The 23,433-nt window shown below is 47.0% G+C and overlaps 1 protein-coding gene across 6 annotated transcripts in view; it reads left to right on the top strand.

Annotated features, from left to right (window-relative positions):
• The window catches only part of ACP5 (acid phosphatase 5, tartrate resistant), a 589,255-nt gene that overhangs the window by 531,822 nt on the left and 34,000 nt on the right, over nt 1-23,433 (top strand). For all 6 annotated transcript variants that reach the window (XM_078684666.1, XM_078684647.1, XM_078684662.1 and 3 more), the window contains one exon: nt 6,023-6,150. In XM_078684666.1, the coding sequence (XP_078540792.1) occupies nt 6,023-6,150 (128 nt within the window). The remainder of the gene's footprint in view (nt 1-6,022; nt 6,151-23,433) is intronic.

The following is a 23,433-nucleotide window of genomic DNA, read 5'->3' as shown; positions in this document are numbered from 1 at the left end:
CTAAAAACAGCACTGGACTTGCAATTCAGAGGAACCCCGTCACGGAGAGGGGGAAACCAGCCAGGAACGTCGCACCAGACTTTCCACCAGGGCGACACCCAGACGCAACAAGGCCAGCAAAAACAACACTGGCAATACCAACAGAGGGGCCAGTCCTTTCGCTGGAAGGGGAATGGCCGGGGAAACAACAGAAGAGGTGGACAACAACCCACCTCCAAGTGACTGCCACAATACTAGTGCACACCCTTTCAAAAACTCCAGAAGTGGAGCACAGATACAACAAAGAGGAGTGTCTCGGACTAAACATGCAAGAGCACGTAACACCGGTGGGAGGAAGACTGAACCTTTTCTTCCAGGAGTGGAAGAAAATAACTACAGACAGATGGATTCTCAACACCATACAGTACGGATACTGCATAGAGTTGGAAAAAACACCACCAAACAGAAAACCAAAAAGAAGAGCACTAGCAAAGAAGGAACTAGAGCTACTTCAAAGGGAAGCACAAGAACTCCTGCAGAAGGAGGCTATCGAGCCTGTACCTCCCATAGAGAGGAACACAGGGGTGTACTCCACGTACTTCCTGGTACCAAAGGTAGATTAAACAATGAGACCCATCCTGGACCTAAGGTTCCTCAACAAATACATAAAACCCCCCAAATTCAAAATGACGTCCCTGCAAGAGGTCCTTCCACAGATACAAGGCGGGGACTTCATGGTCACCATAGACCTCAAAGATGCCTACCTGCACATCCCAATGAACAGGCGGCATCAATCATCATCAATCAACATATTTGTAGAGCGCGCTACTCACCCGGTAGGGTCTCAAGGCGCTGGGAGGGGGGGAGCCGCTACTGCTCGAACAGCCAGGTCTTGAGTTGTTTCCTGAAGGAGAGATGGTCCTGGGTCAGCAGTAGGTGGGTGGGGAGGGAGTTCCACGTCTTGGCCGCCAGGTAGGAGAAGGATCTTCCTCCGGCGGTGGCTCTGCGAATTCGTGGGACGAGGGCGAGGCTGGCGGATCGGAGCTGGCTGGTGGGTGTGTAGAATGTGAGGCGGCTGTTGAGGCACAAACATCTGCTAAGATTTGTCATCAACACAGATCACTATCAATTCATGGCACTGGCATTCGGACTGAAATCAGCACCAAGGGTATTTACAAAGTGCCTTGCAGCAGTCGCAGCACACTTAAGGAGGGAAGGGATCCACGTACACCCTTACCTGGACGACTGGCTAGTAAAGGCAAGATCATACAAGACATGCAAATGGCACACACAGCGAGTGACAGATACACGGATGGCCCTGGGTTTCTCCATCCACTGGGGAAAATCCTCAATGAACTCAGAACAAGTAAACATTTTCCTGGGTGCGCAGATCAACACCGTACAGGAGAAGGTGTTCCCCAGCGAGAAGAGAACGCTGGCACTGTTGAAGGAGGCGCGCCTCTACCAGAAGGGGCGTCCTCTGACAGTGAGACCACTCCAGGAGTGGCTACAGGACCAATGGTCACAAGCTACAGGTTGTTGGGAAGACCTAGTGGTTATAACGCACACAGTGCACGAGGAGATATCATGGTGGAACAAAGAAAACATAACAAAAGGGAAGCCTCTAACACCACCAACACCAACTGTGACCATCACCACAGACGCAACTCAGAAGGGATGGGGAGCACACATGAAAAAACTCAGTGAGGGGCCTGTGGACACCAGCGGATGCGGTCAAACACATCAATTACCTGGAACTAAAGAACGTTTTCCTCGCACTAAAGGCATTCCAGACGAAGCTGTACAACCAAACAGTGTTGATCCAGACAGACAACACAATAGCGATGTACTACATAAACAAGCAGGGAGGAACAATCAGCCCCGCTGTCAGAACTAGCGCAGGAAATATGGAATGGGCCATCCCACTAAAAATAGATCTACTGGCGATTCATTTGCCAGGGAAGGACAATGTGGAAGAGGACTGGCTCAGCAGACAGATATCGGCTTCACACGAATGGGAGCTCAATGCCCAAGAGACAAAGAGACTGTTCGACAGGTGGGGAACACCATCGATAGACCTGTTTGCAACACGCCAGAATGCAAAATGCCAGCACTTCGCATCCAGGCAACCAGGGGAAGGGTCACTGGGGAATGCCCTATGGATAAGCTGGTCAAAAACATTTGCTTACGCTTTTCCGCCGATCCCCCTGATACACAAGGTACTCAGCAAGTGCAGAACGAACAACATGACCCTGATACTGGTGGCACCACAGTGGGCCAGACAGACCTGGTACTTGCAGATTATGGAGATGACACAGAGTGCACCACACAGATTTGGGAGAAGGAAAGACCTACTCTCCATGCAAAACGGAGAGGTGTTGCATCCAGAGCCGGAAAGCCTCAGCCTGGCTCCTGAGAACATAGAGTTCGCACACCTTAAATTACCTGAGAGCACCCTGAAGGTACTTTGAGAGGCAAGAAGACCTAGCACGCGGAAGTGCTACGTGGCCAAATGGAAGAGGTTTACACTATGGTACAGAAAGGAAAAACTGCACAACAAGATGACAAGAGACTCAACAGTGCTTAAATACCTCACGCACCTGCTCGAGGCTAATCTGAGCTCATCCTCGCTAAGGGTACACCTGGCAGCCATAGTCGCTTACACTAGAGGAGAGACCGGGAAAAGCTTCTTTACCTCACAAATTGTAAAAAGATTCTTGGAAGGTGCAGAGAGGATCGCACCGCCAAAGAGGTCACCAGCATCAGCGTAGAACCTCAACCTAGTACTGACGGAACTCATGAAAGCGCCCTTTGAACCGATCCATAAGGCCTCCCTACAGATGCTAACTTTAAAAACAGCTTTCCTGGTGGCAATCACCTCGCTGCGCAGGGTGAGCGAGTTACAGGCGTTAACGCTACAAGAACCCTACATACAAATTCACAACGATAGGGTGGTGATGAGAACGGACCCACACTTTATGCCAAATGTGGTGTCTAAGTTCCACATCAACCAAACTATTCAAATACCTAGTTTCTTCCAGAAACCAACGACAAACGCAGAAATGGCACTGCACTCTCTGGACGCCAGACAAGCAGTCTTGCACTACATGGAGAGAACTAAGGATCACAGAAAACAAAAAAAAGTGTGTCCTTTTCAGACAGTTTCATGGGAAAAGAAGTTACTAAGGGGACAATTGCACGATGGATCGCGCAAGCAATACAATTCTGCCACAAACAAGCTGGGCAAGAACTGGCAGAGGGGCAGCGGGCCCATTCAACCAGGAAAAAGGGAGCAACAATAGCCTTCCTGGCTAACCCTCCCATTCAGGACATATGCCTGGCGGCAACATGGGCTTCAGTGCACACGTTCACAAAACACTACTGTGTGGACATACACATGAACAAAGAAGCACAAGTAGGACAGAAGGTGCTTCAACACATATTCAAAAATCAAAGCTCATCTTCCACCCAGCCGCCACAATGATAACAAACCGCTACAAAGTCAATGCACAGCATAGTGAATCCAGAAAGATTCACGCTGCAAAACGAATAGTTTCTTACCTGTCGGTGTAGTTTTGCAGCTTGAAGATCCTTCTGGATTCACCAGCGAACCCACCAACCTCCGCTAGAAAGATGAGACTGGAGTGAGAGGTGGTAAAAACGGGGCAAAAGACTTAAACAGACCTTTGAAGAAAAAAACGGTGAAACAAATATTCAAACATTGCCAATTATTCTTAAACAACATAAACGGGGGAAAAAAAGAATCCGAAGATGGCGCCCAAGGGTGGGAGCTTCCGCAGGAAGCATGCCGACCTCACAGGAAGGACACCAAAAGGTGGGACGTCGATGCCCACCTGGGCTATGGAAAAAAAAAAAAAAAAGACTATGATTCCGGACCCAACCACTAGACCGCGGAATAATGCACAGCATAGTGAATCTAGAAAAATCTTCAAGCTGCAAGACTACACCGACCGGTAAAAAACTATTCGTTACTTGGGTATCTTTCAGTACTTGCACCCATCAGCTAGTGACCAAACGTATACATTTTCCGGGCAAAGGGCCTCTGTACCAACGGAATACGTGCGAAGGTTGTTTTAATACCTCTCCGTCATACATAAAAAAAAGGCCTCATGGCTCATTAAGACTGGCATATCCTCCCTACTGACTCTCAAACCCGAATCCGGTTTGCTTTGGGAGCATTTGGAAAATTGAACTCCGTAGTACTGACAGACAGGGTGATACCTGATACCAAACTAAATGAGTATAGTGTGACCAGTAACATAGGGAGAGTTAGCAACAGCGATCATGAGGCAGAGAAGATCTTAAGATCTTGTAGTCACAAAATGACCAATATTGTCAGGTCTGAGAAGCAGTCTACAGTTTTCCCACGACAGATAAAGCTTTCCAAGAACATCTAAATTCAGTTGTGAAAACGGACAGATTTTAACCTGTGTAATCGTTGATTTTACAGAGTAAATATTTTCGCTTCTCACAGTGCCAAAGTCTTGCATTGTGAAGCAGGGTGTAATTGACTCGCAATCGCCACTGTTGAGTTTCACATTTCTCTTTGCGGGGTCGGAGAGTTTCCTCCTGAATTCTGGGTCAAGTACTTTGGAAAAAATGATTTGGCATTTCCGCTCTTAAATTTGTTAAATCTAAAGAAATTCATCATTAAATTCCAGCATCCCGGTAGCTAAAAGTAAATTAAAAATGTACATTTCGAAAATGAAAAGATTGGAGTGCAGAAGTTAGGAAAGGTATCATAAATCTGCAAGCAATCTCAAAGAAACAAAGTCAGAGAAACCTATATTTTGTTTTTGCTGACACTCACTGATCGGTGGTTGGATTTTAAGGGTTCCAAAATGTGACACCTGAGAACGCGGAGGAAGATGGCTCTGTGCTGCAGAGTCTGCATGCATTCAGTGGTTTACTAGTTCGCATTTTGGTAAAAAAAAGCTCAGTGGTCGCTAGACGAAGAGAGATGTACATAACTAGGAGTCATATTTGCAAAGCTAGGTAAAACACAGCTGTAGATTCCTGAGTAGAGCTGAAGTGGCTGGGGGACAGTGATGTGTGTGTGTGTGCATGAGACAGAACTTCAGCTATTGGTTTAAATCCTGTATAGACCGCCTATCACCGGTAGGATCATAGTTGAGGGTATATTGAATACACATCTGCTTCACTGACTATCTTTTAGGTTATTCCTAGAGCCAGGAAACCTTGATTAAAAACATCTTCCTCACTTGCCCATGTTGGGCGATACTTGAAAAAGCCCCTCCTCTACCAGTGCCCGTTTCCTTCTCTGCTCATAGAAATGAACGAGTACTAATATTAAGGTGTACACTTACACACTTAAAAACTTACCAATCGATTTCTCGATGTTGGGGGATTTTGACTTCAATTCTATTTGGTTTTGCAGTGGCGGCCTCTATTTACCGCGGGTGGCGGGCGGGGGGAGGAGGATGGAGGAGTTGTAAATTAAAATAATAAATATATTTTTTTTAAAACACTCACCTTCAGGCTGGCCGCTGCCTCTCTGTCCACTCACAGCTGCCACTCGCTCCTCGGAACAAGGAAGCACCAAGGCTCCAGACTCCCCTAGCCAATCATGATTGTTCTGAGCACCGTGGTTCAGTGCTCAGAAGAGGAATAGGGGCCTGGGCATGTTTTGCACCCACACTGTAATGCAGCCGGGGTGCAGAACATGCAAAGTGCGCATGACTCTCCTGGTCGGACAGAGAAGGCTGGCCAAAAAGTTATGTGCACTTTAGAGTGGGGCAATCAACCACTCCTCCTCCTGGCCCCTGCTCTGGCAGTCCAGCCCGCCTAGCACAATGAAACAAAATTGAAATGATAATAACGCTGGTTATTATCATTTAATTTTTCATTTTTACACTGCATAAAGCAGTGAGGCGACGCTCCTCCGCCTTAGTGGAGGAGCCGCCAAAAGTGGAAGTGCTGTAAAATCTGCAAATTGTGAGAACAGCCATCCTTGATCTATTTTGACTGTACAGTGATAGCAGCGTGTACTTTTTGTCCCCAGAACACATTTGAGCTGGTCTTCCGTGCTGACTCGCTGAAAGACGTGCCTTGGTACCTCATTGCTGGAAACCATGACCACAACGGCAATGTGTCTGCACAGATTGCTTACACGAACGTCTCCAAGCGCTGGTGAGTAGTGGTGGAAGGCCTCCATGGCAGAGGCATCTTGAGTGGGGTGGTCTTTAAGGGCAGTCCGATCCTGCCAACCATTGGTGCAGCCTTTTGTTGACCTGGGCAGGTAACAAATTAGGTGACTGCTTTCTTAAGTTTAAAAGGAATAATAATTTTATACATATCTATATATATATCTTATGCAGACTGCAAGGCTCCTTTTGCAAGCTCTACATAAAAAGAAAAAATTAAGATGGAATACAGTGCAGTAAGTCTGACATTGAGTTGCAGAAACACCTGGCCATACAGACATTACAGGAACTTAGTTTTTAGGTCTCGCCTGTCGATGCGCATGCGCATCGAGCAAGCGAGACTATAGGGGCTCATCCACTCTTTATCCACACTGCAAGGAATCGTGGCGATTCCTTGCAGTGCCCGTGACTTTTAAGGTCAATGCGCATGCGCATTAAGCTTATGCGCATGCGCATTGACCTTAAAAGTCACGGGCGCGTGCATGTCCGTCTTTGTTTACCCGCTCCGCCCCCTCCCGCCGTGTCGCCTTGCCTACTCTCTTCCACAGCCTCCCCCAGCTCCGCCCCCTCACTACTTGATTGCACGGCCGCTAGGCCGTGCCTCCCCTACTCTCCTCCCCCCTCCTCCTCTCCTCCCCTGCCTGCCTGCCGCTAGCCTTGCCTACTCTCTCTCGCACCCTCCCCCAGCTCCGCCCCCTCACTACTTGATTGCACGGCCGCTAGGCCGTGCCTCCCCTACTCTCCTCCCCCCTCCTCCTCTCCTCCCCTGCCTGCCTGCCGCTAGAAAGCATGGGATACTGTGCTGCCTTAACTATTTGCTATGGCCATGTTAAAATCAGAGCCAAGTCGTAAATATACATTTTTCCACACCACTGTTTTTTCGATAAAAACGTGATTATTCACAGTTTACGCTGCTAATCCGTGACCAAACAGACAATATGAAGCTCTGAGTCTATTCTCTTCCTAGCGTGCTGTGACTGCCTCCCCCGCTGTATCCCCTCACCCCCCCCCCCCCCCTGCTGTATCCCCTCACCCCTGGTCTCTCCCCACGTCTCTCCGTTGCTCTCCCCTCTGCTGTCGCTCTCTCTCTCGCTCACTCCCCGGCTCTCTTCTTGCCTTGCTGCTGCTCTGCCTCTTTGTGTCTGATCCCAGGCTCACATGTCGGAGCTGGCAGCCCCCGCGGCTAGTTCCTATCTGTGCGACAGCATTTTTAATTTAACACAACCGCCTTTGATGTTTTCAAATATTTATAGCCAGCTTCAGAGCACTGCAGAAGTGTTTCCATTCAGATGGAACGGCTCGGCTCGCTCTCCTCGTGCAGGCCCTCTTAAACTCGGATCCCGCGGGATTTAGTTCACGCGAAATTCTCTCCGTGTCTCGTGCTTTTCTGTCTCTTTAACTTTTACTTTCCTTTCACAGCCTGTCATATGTTGTTGGACTCTCCCAGAAATAGCTAATGGATCGAAATATCAGAATATACAGAAAATCGAAAACTGCGACCAAGAAAAGCTCGTGCTGAGAAGTAAATCTTTAAATCTAAGAAGGACTTTGCGTGCTTTACAAGTGTTTACAGGGGAACAGCGTAGAACTGCACAGTTAATTTGATAGTACAAGCACATGCAATGGATGCACTTATTTCATATCTGTTTAATCCGTTCATTTTAATTCCTTTGGTCGCTTTAGTTCTAGTCATTATTTCTTTGCCTCTCCGATTGCGCTCTTCAATTACCCTCCACGCCCACAATTTATTTTTCTCATTCTCTGTAGTACTCTGCCAATTCTCACAATGTCTACCATTTTTCGAACCCCGCCTCCCCCCTCCCTCCCAGCCTCCACAGTTTCCGCTCTTCCAATATTCTGAATATTTCTGAATTGTTTCGTTTCTCTCCCTGTATGGAAGTGTGAAGTTTAGAAACTACCTGAAAACGTGGTTATTGAAGCAGGCTGTACACTCACCCTCAACCCCTCACTCACCCTCACTCTCACTCATCCTCACTCACCCTCAACCCCTCACCCTCACTCACCCTCAACCCCTCACCCTAACTCACCCTCACCCTCACTCACCCTCAACCCCTCACTCACCCTCTCACCCTCAACCCCTCAACATCAACCCCTCACCCTCACTCACCCTCACTCACCCTCACCCTCACTCACCCTCACTCACCCTCACCCACCCTCACCCACCCTCACTCACCCTCACTCACCCTCACTCACCCTCACTCACCCTCACTCACCCTCACTCACCCTCACTCACCCTCACTCACCCTCACTCACCCTCACTCACCCTCACTCACCCTCACTCACCCTCACTCACCCTCACTCACCCTCACTCACCCTCACTCACCCTCACTCACCCTCACTCACCCTCACTCACCCTCACCCTCACTCACTCTCACCCTCACTCACTCTCACCCTCACTCTCACTCTCACTCACCCTCACTCACCCTCGCTCTCACTCACCCTCAACCCCTCACCCTCACTCACCCTCAACCCCTCACTCACCCTCACTCACCCTCACCCTCACTCACCCTCACTCACCCTCAACCCCTCACCCTCACACAGTGCAATAGGTCTCGGAGCATTTGAGTTAGAGCTTTTAGAAATGTTTATGGCTTTTTTTTTTAATTCTTTAGCATTGGCTACAGGAAACAAAAATGCTAAAGATTTACACAAAAACCCATAAACAATTCTAAAAGCACTAACTCTAATGCTGCGAGACCTATTGCATTTCCAATGCTTGTTAAAATGTGCAGGACTTATCAACTTATCGCCTTTAGCAGACTTGGCATATATATATATATATATATATATATATATATATATATATATATATATATATATATATATATATATATATATATTTCTCTAATACAAGCCTTTCACATAATCCCACTCTTACTTTGTTTTGGCTTTCTTGTTTACATTTTGTAATCTTTTTTCCTGTGATAAAGTACAGGGCTAAATCATTTATTTATAAGCAAGGAGAACATTTAATCCTACTGGTTCCAAGGGCAATCTGAGATCAGTATAACCACATTATTGTGTAAATAGCGTGGCCTCCTTTGACAAGTATTGTTTGCTATTGCCATTGCTCTGGGTTGTGCGAATCATGGCTGTAAGGTACTCTTTCCCTCTTCCACTCTCTATCTTAAGATCTACTAACTGATAAATCTATTAGACATTTGTGTTCATACCACTGCAAAGTTAGAATTTCACTTAACGCGGAAGCTGCATGGACAAATGCAACCTTGGCCCCACTTTGTAGTGCAACTTGCTCATTCTCTACAGTCTACCACCCAGAGTTGGAACATTTCTAGATACCTTTCTAGACACTGTTTTGCACCTATTTAATAAATACTCTGCATCTAGTTTGACAAACTGAAACTGATTCATCCAAGGACCATCCTAGCAGGCTTGGACACCCACAACCTACAGCAACCCTTCCCTAACCCTTGCCACTTAGCAAGACGCATCTTACATGTTAACTTCGACAACACAGAATATGTCTCCTTTCGCAGGATTACCCAAATCTCATGGTCAAATCATCACACAGTTGTCTTCCAACACACGATTACCAAACAAACCTCTGCCATACTTGGTGTACCCACAACTACAAACAGATCTTGGAGCACGTTGAACATTTAGGAGCTAGAAACACAACTTACCCCTGACACTGATCTAGACTCCGTAAACTCAATAGAGAAACTTTAAGGATTTCTCCATCCAGTGTTTGATATCCTAAACCCATAGCAAACATCAAACTGTAAGAAACTGGATTATTATTTGGGGCAAGGTATCTACCCACCCCAAGGAATAAAGACAACCGTACATTATTGTACAGACATGGTATACTTTATTGGAGGGGTTCAAACAGTGTACCAAAGACAATACTCACCCACCATGAGTTACCCCTGACAAGCATATCCTTTTAGTTTATTCACTACTTATTCTCGCTCTGTTCATGCAGTTACACTGCACATTATGGAACAACCACCTGATTTCTTCACACTCTGATGATTTCCCTTCCCTTCTGCCTTAATCGGAGCACTGTGGGACACTGAGGTTCATTCAGATATACTGATATTGGAGGGTATCAATGGCTATGTTTTAATAGGTTTTATTACAAGTTTCTATGACAACAGATGTTACAATAAATTGTATGTTGGCATCTTCTAAATATCTATATACTGTGCTTATTTACAGCACTTGTTTTTTGGACTGTATCGCTGCACAACTTGATGTTACTGTTCTGTATAACCTTCTTCACATACACTAATATTATGTTTTAGGGGAAAAAAGGAATAGTTGAAACCCTTATCCGGGTGACCCCTCAAGTCACTAAATTAACCTGAGCTCCACCCCCTGATAGCTTTGGCATAGAGCATGCAGGCTTAATTCAGGAAAATATGTAAAATATTAGAGCCGTACCAAAACAGTAATAAAGTAAACGTAAAAAGCAATAAAAATCTTGAACAGAATTATACAAATAGACTAAAATGTAATCAACAAATGTACACCAACATGACAAAAATCTAGTGCGGGCAACAGCAGATAGGAGCTGTTAAAGTTTCAAGTAGAAATGGTGCTAAATTGTATATAACGCCAATGATAGTCGATGGTCGCAACAGACCAAGACTTGGGCACAAATTGTGGCTAACCGTGATAGAGCGCGGGTCAGATAAATCAACCAGGTTCAGCCTGATCATGGAACTTACCTTCTGACCTAGTCTTTGTTAAGTCCCAATTCACCTCAAGAGCATACATCTAAAAAAAAAAAACAGGACCTCAGTGGAGGCACTTAGAGACTCACTGAGTGTCAGGCAGAGGCCAACAGACAGATCCAGTCCAGGTGCCACTAGTCATCTGGGTACTTCGAACAAAAGGTCTCTTGTATCCTGTTGTATTCTTGTAGCTTGAACAGGAGGTCAGCCTTATGACCCTTGGAGTCCACTCCTCTGTTCTGGGGACCAGTCCTTTGGGTTCCCCAGATCAGACAGTATTTCCAGTCCTCTTATGATCTTCCTCAGGTCTTGAACGTGTTTTGAAGTGTGTGGCTGGAGATGCCACATGTATGCCTGGCACTAACTAGTGGGGAGGGAGGAGATAACTCCTGGGCGTGCCCTAACCATTTGGGTAAAAGTTTCCACAGCCAACCTTACCCACTTTGGGCATTTTAATGATGGTGAAAGTCTTTTTCTACAGTAAACTTGGGCTCTGAGGGCTGGTAGAATGTAGGAAGTATACTACAGTAATCCTACTGTCCTCTGACATCTCACACTAAACTCCAGTTTGAGACGGCCACTTTACCCACAATAAACCCAGAGACAGAAGTTTGGTTGGACAAAAGCAGAGTCCTGCAGCAACCTGATAGCGGAGCCACAAGAGTTGTCTTTGCATCCTGTTCTCTCCCCTTTCAAGTGTGCCACAAGGGTTATATGTAAACCCAGCTGACCTGTCCGACAGGATTTGACAATCCAGCATGATTTGACACTTTAGTGTTAAAAAGGATGCCCACATCCCCCATCCTGCAAATTCAGTGGGGTTCAGAGGAGTCCTTTCCGCCCATTCAGGTCAGCGCCTAAGACATTTCACACCTATTAAAGCATAATTTCTGGCTGGGAGCAGTTAGAGAGCCATTGCAAATTGGTCTCCTGGTACTTCAGACAGGGAAATGGTACATCTCTAAAAGTAATTTTTCCATGATTATTAAAAAGCAGACTTTCCTGTTAAAATTGATTTTTACTAACTGTTAAAAAAAAGTTAATTATTTTCTAGCTGGTCCTATTCCCGTGATACAGTATTAGAATTATTTTGTAACCTTATTTGTTTTATTTTCAAACTTAAGGTAAAGAAGGTTCACATTGATGCAATTTAGTTCACAGCATTCTTTTGCATTTCCTTGTTACATGATCCCTCAAGCAAGAATTGCCACTTGTCGTCTCCCTTCGACTCCTCCAATAATCATCAACCATTTTGAGTACCAGGGGCGGCTGGATGCAGGGTCTTGTTTTGGCGTCGGGTGCCCTATTGTTTTCAATGGGGATTTTGGGGTTTGGTCGTTAGCTGCAGGCTCAGTCCAGGAAGACTTCTGGGAGGAACCAACTGCTGGGCAGGTAAGTTGAAGGGCTCTGTGACGTAGGTGCACCTCTGTTCTTTTCTCGAGGGCGCAGGGTGGCTAGATACAGGGGTGTCTTTTGAGGTCGGATTTCACCTTACTAGGCCACTCGCGTTGGGGGTGCGGGGGGTGAGTCTCGATGCAGAGGCTTCAGGTGACGTCGGGGAGTCCTGGAGGCGTCAACCCAAGGTGGATTTGGACTTTGGAGCTCTGGGGGACCACGCTGGGATCCGTTGGCCACTCGAACTCAGGCCGCAGGTGACTGGTGCAGTGGTGGTTACCGGCGTCGGGTTTCTTTGTCCTCAGCAAGCTCAGAGTCTGTCTTGGGAGTTTCTTTTCAACAGAGCTGCTGTTCACAGGAGATCCTGTCTTTGTTGAAGGCAGTCAGTCCTTCCAGGGCTCTGGAGGTTGCTGGCTGCAGGACAAGGCAACTTTTGGCACAGGATCTCTGGATACTGCAGACGGGCCAGTAGGGCTGGGGCCAAGTCAGTTGTCTGCAGGCTCCTCTGCTGGGCGTCTTCTTTCGGCATTCTTTGTAGGTTGCAGGAATCTGTCTTCTTGGTTTAGGGCTGCCCACTAAATACTGTATTTAGGGGGTGTTTTAGGGATTTCGAGGTCAGTAGCCAATGGGCTACTGACCTTACAATGACTACTCCCTTGGTGTGCTCGCCTCACATGGGGGAGTGAGCACAATCCCTAATCCTAATTGGGGAGTGCCTGCCATCTGCAAGATGGTGGGCACTGAGGAGTGGGCTTGCATCACCTCCCCCACCTGAGGGGTGGGGTAGGCAAAGGTGGGCTCCCCTTCTGGGCTGGCTAATTTATCCTGCCTGTCTTCCCTCCCAAAAGGAGGGGAGACTGGAAGGTGGGGACCTGCTCCTGATAGCAGGAGAGGCTGGGGGTCGCATTACAAAGGCATCAAGGCCTTCGAAGCTACCCTGCCACGAATGGCTCTTCCTGGCCTGTGGGAGGTGTAACACCTCTGCCCCGGAAAGGCTTTATTTCTGTGCTCAGGGAGCGATGGCTCACACCCCAGGGGTCCAGAAACATGTTTTGTGGTGGCTGGCTGGAGTGTACCAGTCAGGGAACCCACCAGAGGCTGGCCGTTTTTCAGGGGGCATCTCTAAGATGCCCTGTGAGTGCATTTTTCCTTAAATCATCCCACACTGGCATCAGAGTGGGCTTAAAGTGCTGAGACGTTTGATACCAAACTTCCCAGTTTTCAGTAAAGCCATTGTGGTGCTGTGGAGTTTGTAATGACAAACTCCCAGCACCATAAACTCTTAATGGCAGCACTGCACTTACAATGTCTAAGAATTGGCATAGACACTGTAGGGTACAGGGTTTATGCACCTGTACCCTTACCACTGGTATAGTGCACCCAGCTAGAGGAGTGGCTGACCTATGCCAGGACAGTGGGTTGTAGGCATTTATTTATTTTATTTATTTTTATTTTCAAAGTTTTATATAGCGCAAACAAGATCTTCACAGATATCAGAGCGCTTTACATAGAGGGGTACATGAGGGAACATAGTCAAACAAAAAATCACTAGATCATACAGTACAAATAGGTGGCTACAAAGCCCATCACGAGAGTAATAAGACAGCTCATACAAATAAGTAAATGGGTCAAGCATGTAGTACAGATCGGTGCAGGGTGTTAACAGAGTTCGAGATAGTAGATCAAGTGTATTTAGCCAGGAATAGCACATGTCTGCCATGTCAACCCTCCACTGTGTTCTGCAGCTGTGTGTTTGTGTGTGTACACGTGTGTGTGTGTACACGTGTACGTGTGTGTGTACACGTGTGTGTGTGTGTGTGTGTGTGTACACGTGTGTGTGTACACGTGTGTGTGTGTGTACGTGTGTGTATACATGTGTACGTACACACAGCCCTTAGAGGCCTTCCCTGGCCACAGTACCCAGGGTACCTTTTACAAGCGACTGACGTGGCCTGAGAGATTGGGGGTACAAAGTACAGTTTTTGGGAAAGAACACAGGCCCTGGGAACCCGATTGAAAATGCATCAGTAGTCTGGGAAAAAAGTGTGTTTGCGGGGGGGGGGGGGTCGTTACTGCAACAGCAACCCAGCTTCCTACAATATCTTTTTGGCTCACTATTAGACCCAGTCCGCAAAACAGTAAACTGGCCTAGAGAAGGTCCGCACTGCATGTTATGCCTAATATAACACATTGGGTGTGTGTGGTAAGTCTGTTTCCAATATCACTTCAAGTTCCTCATATTGGCGTTTCAATAATTATTTCTAATGGGCTACTCCTAGACCTTATGTTGAAACGTGACCTCTGACACAGGTGAGAATCTAGACCCTCCCAATTTTAAACTGTCTGCTTCTACTGTAGTATGACCTATGTAGATAATCAACTGCATTAGCCTCAGCTTGGCTTTTATCGCTACCACCCAAAGGTGCATCAGTGCGGCATCCCAGTCCACATTCTCCATGGCTCCCACATCTTATTCCCAAGGGTTTCAGACACTTTTAATGGTATCTTGCTTACTATTAATTATGGTCCAGTGTATGTGTGAAACCATCTTGGTACTAAACTCTCCCCCTCCCCGCCTGATAGTCTGCCCTCAAGTGGGCTGCAGTGTGGTACCTCTTTTCAGTTGATCTCTTCCTCCCACAGTGCATGCTGTTATTCTAAGTATTTATATATCTTTAGTTGGGATGCAGGCCATATTTCTCTCCTAAGTCCTTGAAGAGTTTTATATTCACTCAGGATCTATTACCTTTCCTATCGTAGAATGCCTATTGTGCTCCACTGCCGCAAAATAGTCAGCTGCCTTACATCTTTCAACATGTGCCCTTTCCATAGGGAAATCAGCTTTGTTACTTTGCCTTCCCTCTCCAGATATCTTGTAATCTTATCCAAGGAGTCCAGGCCAACCTGTGGGGGCTCTAGCAGTTATCTTTGATTTGTTTTTCCGTATATGTAATAGGTGTATATGTGTGTTTCCATTTTCAGTCTCTCCAATCTAGCCGGTGTAAGAAAGTGAGTTTCTGTTGCAGTGCCCCCCCCTCCCACTTTTTTGCCTGATACCTGATGCACTTTTCCTTGGTGTGCCCTGGGTCCCTGCCAATCAGGTACCCAGGGCCTGTGTTCCTTCCCTAAACACTGTACTATAGCCTAAAGCCATTAAGAGTATATAGTGCTGGGAAGTTGTCATTACGAACTCCACAGCACCATAATGGCTACACTGAAGACCGACAAGTTTGATATCAAACTTCTCAGCACATTAAACCCACACTGATGCCAGTGTGGGATTTAATGTAAAATGCACTACAGAGGGCCTCATAGAGATGCCCTCTGAAACCTAACCTACAATCCATGTCTTGTCTGACAGGCTGCCTTGGCTGCCACACAGCAGACATGTTGCTGGACCCCTGGGTGGAGAGCCCCCGCTCTCCTGGGCCTGCAACAATGCACATCCTGGGACGAGGTGCCAAGCCTCCTCTCCCAGGATGGGCAGGGGAAGCTTTAAAGGCATTCCGCCTTTGTGAGCTTCTCCAGACCACTTGCTGTACTCAGCAACTGGGCCCCACCAGTTCTGACCCCCACTCTGGCGGGAAGACTGGCGGGAAACCCTACGTCAGTAAGGGGGGTGTGCCAGACTGTGCCAACTCCACCCCTCAGGTGGGAGAGGCGAGGTGAAGCACGACCCTGGGCTCCGGCCATCTTGAAGATGGGCATCCCTGCCCAATCACAGCTAGGCTCCTGCCCCCCTCCCACAGGAGAGGAGCAGGCCTGGGGGTATACCCACCCCAGGACAGGGACCCATTGGTCCCTGCCCTTGCCCTACCTGTGACACCCCTAAATTAAGTATTTTGGGTCACCCTGAACCTTCCTTCCTCAGATCCAGATTCCGAAACAAGAAAGAAGAACAAGGAACAAGAAGACCTGCTGTGCAGCTGCTAAAAAGAGAAAGACACCAACTGATTTGGCCCCAGCCCTATCGGCCTATCGACCCTCGAACCGGCCCCTGCTAAACCCGGCGTCTCTGGTGGTCAGTAACCTCAAAAACCCCGGAGGACCTGACTGCCTTGTGACTCTGACTACCTGGGTCTCCCATGAGCAGTGGTACTGCTCAAAGCAAGTTACAAGCCCTGGCATCAGCCCCGAACTGCGAACCCTGCACACTCTGCACCCGCCAAGCTTAGCCTGTGCTGGAGTGAACTAAGACCCTGATGACGTCCCCCCGGCCATTCTGACCTGGAATCCAGTGCCCAAGGACCCTCCTCGACGATCCCGACGACGCCTGCAGCCTCAGGACAAAGGACCCCTCCTTCCGCGACCGGCAGGGGGTAAGATTTCCCGACCTCCCCAGTGGAGTGGTGTGGCTCACTGGTTAGAGGCGGCAGACCCGTAAGCAGAGAACGGCCCGGGACCAGGGTTCAATTCCCGACGCAGCAGGGTCGTGGACCAGGGTCAAAACGGACTCGATAATTCTCGCCTCGGTGCCTACTCTAACCAGGGAACACACTCGGCAACTCTGGGCATTAAGATTGCCTCATCTCTACAACGGCCCCCCACAGACGCCGGGGATGTCTGGTTTCACCTTGGAGATACCCAGAAAGGGACCATCTATCTCACAGGGAAAACCAGGACGGGTTCCCCAGCGGTCTTCAGCGCCAGGATACTCCATGGAGTCGCGGTGCGCTTTACAAGTACACCCACATTTACATTATTTACATTCAAAAGACACCCCTGCACTAGGCGCCCCACGGCCCCCTGTGCCCAACTCCTGGGTGCCTACCTATCCTCCAAGATCCCAACTTACCCTTCGAAGTGTTCGTAGCTCCAGAAGATCCTCCGTCCCGAGCCTGCAGCCTTTGTTCCCTTTCCAAGATCTCCATTGAATAACATTGAGCGCCCGACGGCTCAAAAGCACCCTGCACCTTGCCGCCCGAGTGCCTCTAGCAGTGCAACCTTTGTCCACTACTACTTCCCCATTTGCCCTGAGCAAGTGACCAGGAGCCCAGCTCCCAAAGCCGCGTGGCCTGCTAGCCACCAGCCCCCTGCCTCTCATTGTATAACATTGGGCTTAACTACCTCTGCACCCGGCTGCCCCAGTGCCGCTGAGGGTGTACCAACTGTACCTACCTGACCCTGGGGGACCCCTGAGTCTATGCCCAGAACCTTAACTCTGCCAGTCAAGTACTTACCTAAAAGCCGATAACTCACTTTTACTCCAGTATTGGAACTTTCATAGATTCACATGCCTGAATCATTCCCCGTCGTCGAGACGGGAGTCTCCGGTATATAAAAAAGCAGTGCTTAGTAGTATAGCAAACTGAAAAGAGGCCTAGGCCCATTTCCCTTTTGCAACCCATAGCCTTTGTTATGTAAAAAAGGCCCAAACTTTTCTCTGAACCGATCAGAGCTCCTCACCCTCTAGAACACTCCTGAGAGAACCTTCTGCCCCTCAGATTTTTCTACCGCACGTTGTGCTAGGGAGTCTCCTTTGAGCTCTGCTCAAACTCTTACTTCTACAGTATTTTGACTTGAATTTGAGGTTTTTACATCAACCATGTCTGCTAAAGAGAGAAAAGGATTATTTAGAGCTTGTTCAACCCGCTCCAAGAAGAGGCGTTATACAGATGACCCTCACAAGGACTGCATCTGTCTCTACCCAGACCATAAGGCAGCAGATTGTAAGGTATGTCGTACCTTTCCAAATAAGACCTTGAGAGATTGTGAGGGAAGGCTACTGATCTGGCTTCAGAAAGTCAAAGCCAGGAAGGAAATCCTCTCAAGTGAGAGTGAGGAGGAATCTGTGGCGTCTTAAGAGTTCTCAGAAGAGAAGTAGATCTCCTCCGACACATTCCTCAGGGGAAAGACCTGAGAAGGCCCTAAAAAAGACCACTATCTCTAATAAAAGAGAGAGGGACCCAAACCCAAAGGGATAGGGTACCAACAGACGACTTTATGTCAAGAAAAATTCCCTTTAGGTAAATCAATTTAACGAACATCAACTTCTCAGTGACATAGAAGGATAACATATATTCTAAACAAGAACACAATTACAACTATGGAGACTAGGAAACTAAGAGCAATGCATAAGGTTTAAAAACATGAGATAACAGTGATTTCAAAATAAGCACAGTTTATTCATACATAAAATTTGATAAAAATTACATAAAAACACAATAGATTTGGGAACACAGAGAATATAACAAGGGGATGAATCAAACCATAGATACTTCTAATCAAATTCATACACCTAACAGCAGGAAATACACAAAAAATCCTAAATCAAATGTTGATAGTATTATTCCCTTCAATTCAACGCGTTTCGACGGACATTTAACCTATCGCCGTCTTCATCAGGAAATATAGTCTGTATTCCCAAGCAATCTGCAATCACATAAAATATGTCTTAGTACTTTCACCATGGCATCATTAAAACTATCCTGTACATTAAATCAAACCACAGTATCACTTAAATAAACCCAGCTATTGCTCAAAATAACGTAGCCTGTCCATAGCTTTTCAACACAAATTGTCACACAGATCAGTTTTTTACACACAAAGAATTATTACAACCAAATTTTTCTACTTGGATGTGTACATCCACATACTGATAACATAATATTGATAACATAATATTTATGAATGTCACTCCAGTAACTCATGAACCTGGATTGAATGCGATCTAGATGTAGCATTTCATCTTTTATTTATCATTATTCAGCATGGTTCATCCTGAAGGATACCTGGTGGTATAATAACCACATCATATACACTGGTTACAGACCAGGGGCAATCCCCCTCTCTCACCAAGTAGCTAACGCGAATACCCGTACACCCACCTTGTATATTAAGCACGTAACCCACGTGAGGCGAACAATTACTATTAGCACGGACGGTATGCCCTCTCTCCGTAGGGCAGCAGAGAAGTATAACTCCGCAACTGCATAGGGGAAGAGAAAAAACACCACGATGTGGATCATTTCGTCTAACTGCCTAACTCTCAGACACCCAATAGCGCACAAGCATTGTGACCTAACCCCTTAGCGTCACTATTCTAAAATTGGATTGCGCACGCGAACTTACATTCAAAATCCAAGATTCGAACACGCCTTCAAATTTAAAACAGATAATGATTCGGCGGATAATCTCTCTGTGGGATAACACGAGAAACTCATTGAGACCACCCCAGGGTCTTCAGGGCGCAGTCCCTCAAAATCCCCTTCAGTCTCATCTAAGGGGAAGATGGGATCTGCTGGTGAGGTGAAAGGAGCAAAATCCACCTCAGATCCACCACAGTCACCTCAGAAGATCAAGATAACCATCAAACGATCTTCTTCTGCGCCTTCTGAGGAGAAATCAAATCCGTCTACGGGACCGTCGACTAAAAAGGTGCCATCGACGACGACGAAAACACCTCCGTTGACGACGAAGGAGAAGGCTGGTGAGAAAACAGTGTCGACGATTTCACCGTCGACGAAGGCTTCGACGGCTGTGTCTACGGCAGCGTCGACGACGGTAGTGTCGACGACTGCAGCGTTGACGGGGACTGTGCTGACGACGGTAGCGTCGACGAGGGCGACAACGTCGAAGAGGACAGCGTTGACGGTCACTACAACGTCGACGGTAGCGTCGACGACAATGACTTGGTCGACGACGGCGATGGGAATCTCGTCGACTGGCTCGTCGACGAGGGAAAAAACACCAGAAAAAGGGTTGGTGCCTTGGAGAAAACCTATAACACCCGAGGTTACATCTCCAAGCAAGGTCTCCCCATTGCTACCGTCTCACTTAACTGGAGAAGGAAGATTCGGATGAAGATGAGGAGTATGGTGTTGCCAGTAGCCCTTCGCAGTTACAGGTCAAATGCCAAGAATATGATTCTGAGGAAGAATATGGGGGTTATCAGGAACAACCCCAGGAACAACACCGATATCGACAACAGCAACGAGAGGAGATGATCAGTGTACCATCCTCTTTGTTGAAGGATCTCCAGGGAATGTTGGAGGATTATAGGAAGAGATACCCAACGGCTCCAGTTACTCAACAGGCTATTGAGGCTACTCCACGTCCACGATCGGTTCCAGGAACTCCGATTCGTAGGAGGGAGATTGTGCCAGAACCTACTGTTAGGTCCCCACCACCGACAACACACCACGATACCTCGGATGAGGATCAGGAGGATGGTGAAATTGCGGACACAAATGCAGAATTGCATGACTATATCGCCCCATCACCTGCAACTCCTCCGCAGAGACCAGTGGACTCTCCACCGGAGGACATTGGTGGATTTCATAGTTTAATGGAGAGAGCCACTAAGAGGTTTGCACTGACCATGACGGAAGAGAAAACTGAATGTTTTCTATATGACTTTAAAGACTCGTATCGGAGATCTGTACGATCTTAACCTATAGTGTCTCATATCTGGAAAGAAGGATTGAAGGTCATGGAGACGCCAGCGACGGTAACACCGGTTCTGGCCAGACTTGTTAAAAAATATAAAGCACCAGTCGATGCTCCATCTTGCCTTTTGGGTCATCCCAAACCGGATTCCGTTATCACGCAGGCGGCACAACAGAAATCCAGGAACCCATCTGCTCCGATTGCAACACCTCCAGACAAGGAGGGCAGAAGGTTGGATAACGCAGGGAAGCGTTTCTCATTAATGTCTGCTCTGCTTGTAAGAGCAGCTAATGCCCTTGCAATATTGGGGAGGTATGACAGGCAGATGTGGTGCGACCTGTCTCCATACGTTAACCTGGTGCCAGACTCAGAGAAGCAGGAGGCGAAGAAAATTCTCATGGAGGGGGAGAGGACTTCGGCTGAAGTCATAGACTGCGCTATGGATATAGCGACCACGGCATTTAGATCCCTGGGGGTAGCTGCAGTCCTGCGCAGGCAGGGTTGGCTGCGAGCAACAGCATTTAGGCCGGAGGTACAAAACAAGATCTTAGACCTCCCTTTCAATGGGGAAGAATTATTTGGGAAGCATATCGATGATACGCTGGAAAGTATCAAGAAGGATACTGATACGGCAAAGGCTCTGGGAACACTACAGTACAGAACAAGCGTTTACAATGCAATGGTCTCTGCATTATTAAAGGTAGAGCTATTGGCATTGCTCATGATTTTTTTTTAAAATCATAAATAAATGGCATTGTCATTTACAATGCCAATAGCTTAATCGCTCGCAAATGCATGACCTATTGCATTTACACCCACACAGAGCCACACACACAAAGCCACCCACACACACATACAGAGCCACCCACACAAAGCCACCCACACAGTCATTCACATAGAGCCACCTACACAGAGCCACCCTCACACACACAGAGCCACCCACACACACGTGACCGCTCTGACCCCTGCCCGCCCTCTCACTGCTCGCCTCCATGTTTGGCTGTTGACTTTGAATTAGAAAAGTAAGCATTTGCTTTGCCAGAGTGATCTTTTTCCTAACTTGACACCTCAAATACAGGTTTGCGAGTCTGTGGAAATCACTTTTCCTTGAAGGAATTTTCGGGTCTCCCTGGACCGGAAACAGGCATCCTAGGAGAGGTTTCGGGGTATCACCCCTAATCAGCCAGGATAGCTTGAATTTGAATCCAGTGGCATGGCGAGCACGGTACCCACATCTGGGCAAAGCAGTCCCACTCAGGGTGACAAATGAAAAAAGAACAGCAAGGATGCTTGTTTCAGGTCCAGGGAGGACATGGCCTGGCAGTTCGGGCTGGACTGTTCCCATGAGGAACAGGGTCAAGACTGATTTGAATATGGCTGGGTCCAAACTGGGGTGGTGTGGTGAGCAAAAGAATGATGGATTAAACCCAGATCCTTGTGACTGGGGTGAATGTTTGCATTGTCCAGCAAAAAACTATGGATTTAGGTAGGCCCAGATCTCTGACTAGGTTTAAATCCATGGTGTGTGCTTTGTTTTTGCATTTGTAACATTCTGGCGGCAGGAATCGAGACGAGAGGGTTGAATTTTCTGGGCCATACCAGCATCTTTCTAGCATAGTTTAACATTCTTAGATAACAATAAAATGATCTCTTGCATGTTTTAATGTTTCCTCGTGGTCCCATCTACTCCAGTCTTACACCTGTCTTTTATAAAAGAGGTCCTAATAACGTGAAGACAGAAGTATGAATACCATAAACACATACATAATGTTTAACAACTATTATCATATCAGAGACTTCTGCAGTTTATAACCCACTATTAATAACCACTGGTTATTCTACTGTAGGCAATACTCAGACTCTTAGCTATATCCCGCCACACACGTAGGACAGATCTGGGAACGTTGTGCAAACTTTCGTGGTTAAATTAGCCCAAACTTCAGCCAAATGTAGGCCATGAACTGGGCCCTCCGACAGCAGGGGAGTGCGGCTCTAATGTTAAGAATATGTAGACAAGGGCTTCAGCTGCAGAAGGCTTTGTGAAACCACATGATGGAGTCGAAAAGGACAATACACAATGATAGTCTGGGTTTTTGCGAGGAGAGGGAAGCATAACAGGTTTCTGAAAGACTAGAGGAGATACGGACCAAACAAAAAAAATCAAGTATTAGCAAAGCCAATAGGGCTGGATATTGCAAACAGCTGCAATAATAGGTTTATTATTTTTTTACAACAAACATATGCCATAAAACTAAAAATCTTAAAAAAACGAAAAACACACTCAGAAGATAAACGAAGAAAAGAACAGATTTTCACAATATGTGCAGATTTTGGTTTCCAAGTTGCTAAAAGTACAGGATTATTCGTGCACCAAGTTCAATCAAAGATACATCTTTTCCAGCCGGGTAGCAGTTAACAAGGTTTCAAACTTTAGTAAGTTAGCAGGTCATCATCAGTACAAGAAAATATTGATCAGGGAGTTTTTAATCTGCCGAGAGGTCAGTTCAAGAGGTACAAATAAATCTTGAATCCTCCTGGTCAGAATATTGTAAGGGTGTCCTGAAATTCAGTCCTGTACAAGACACTTTCTTTGCTAGGGGGGGGCCAGAGCAGCACGAAGGAGCTGCGGGCGGGGGGGTGTGGAAAAGTAAATTTTGCCATGTTCTGTGTCCCTACGTGTCCCCCATCTTATGTTGTATGTGCATGATTAATATGCATATGTATTCCCCATGATCGATTAAAGACGCAATTACAGTTGTGTCCAT

The sequence above is a fragment of the Lissotriton helveticus genome, chromosome 1_1, assembly GCF_964261635.1.
Source record: "Lissotriton helveticus chromosome 1_1, aLisHel1.1, whole genome shotgun sequence".
Taxonomy (NCBI): Eukaryota; Metazoa; Chordata; class Amphibia; order Caudata; family Salamandridae; genus Lissotriton; species Lissotriton helveticus.
This window is presented reverse-complemented; position numbering and strand designations above follow the sequence as displayed.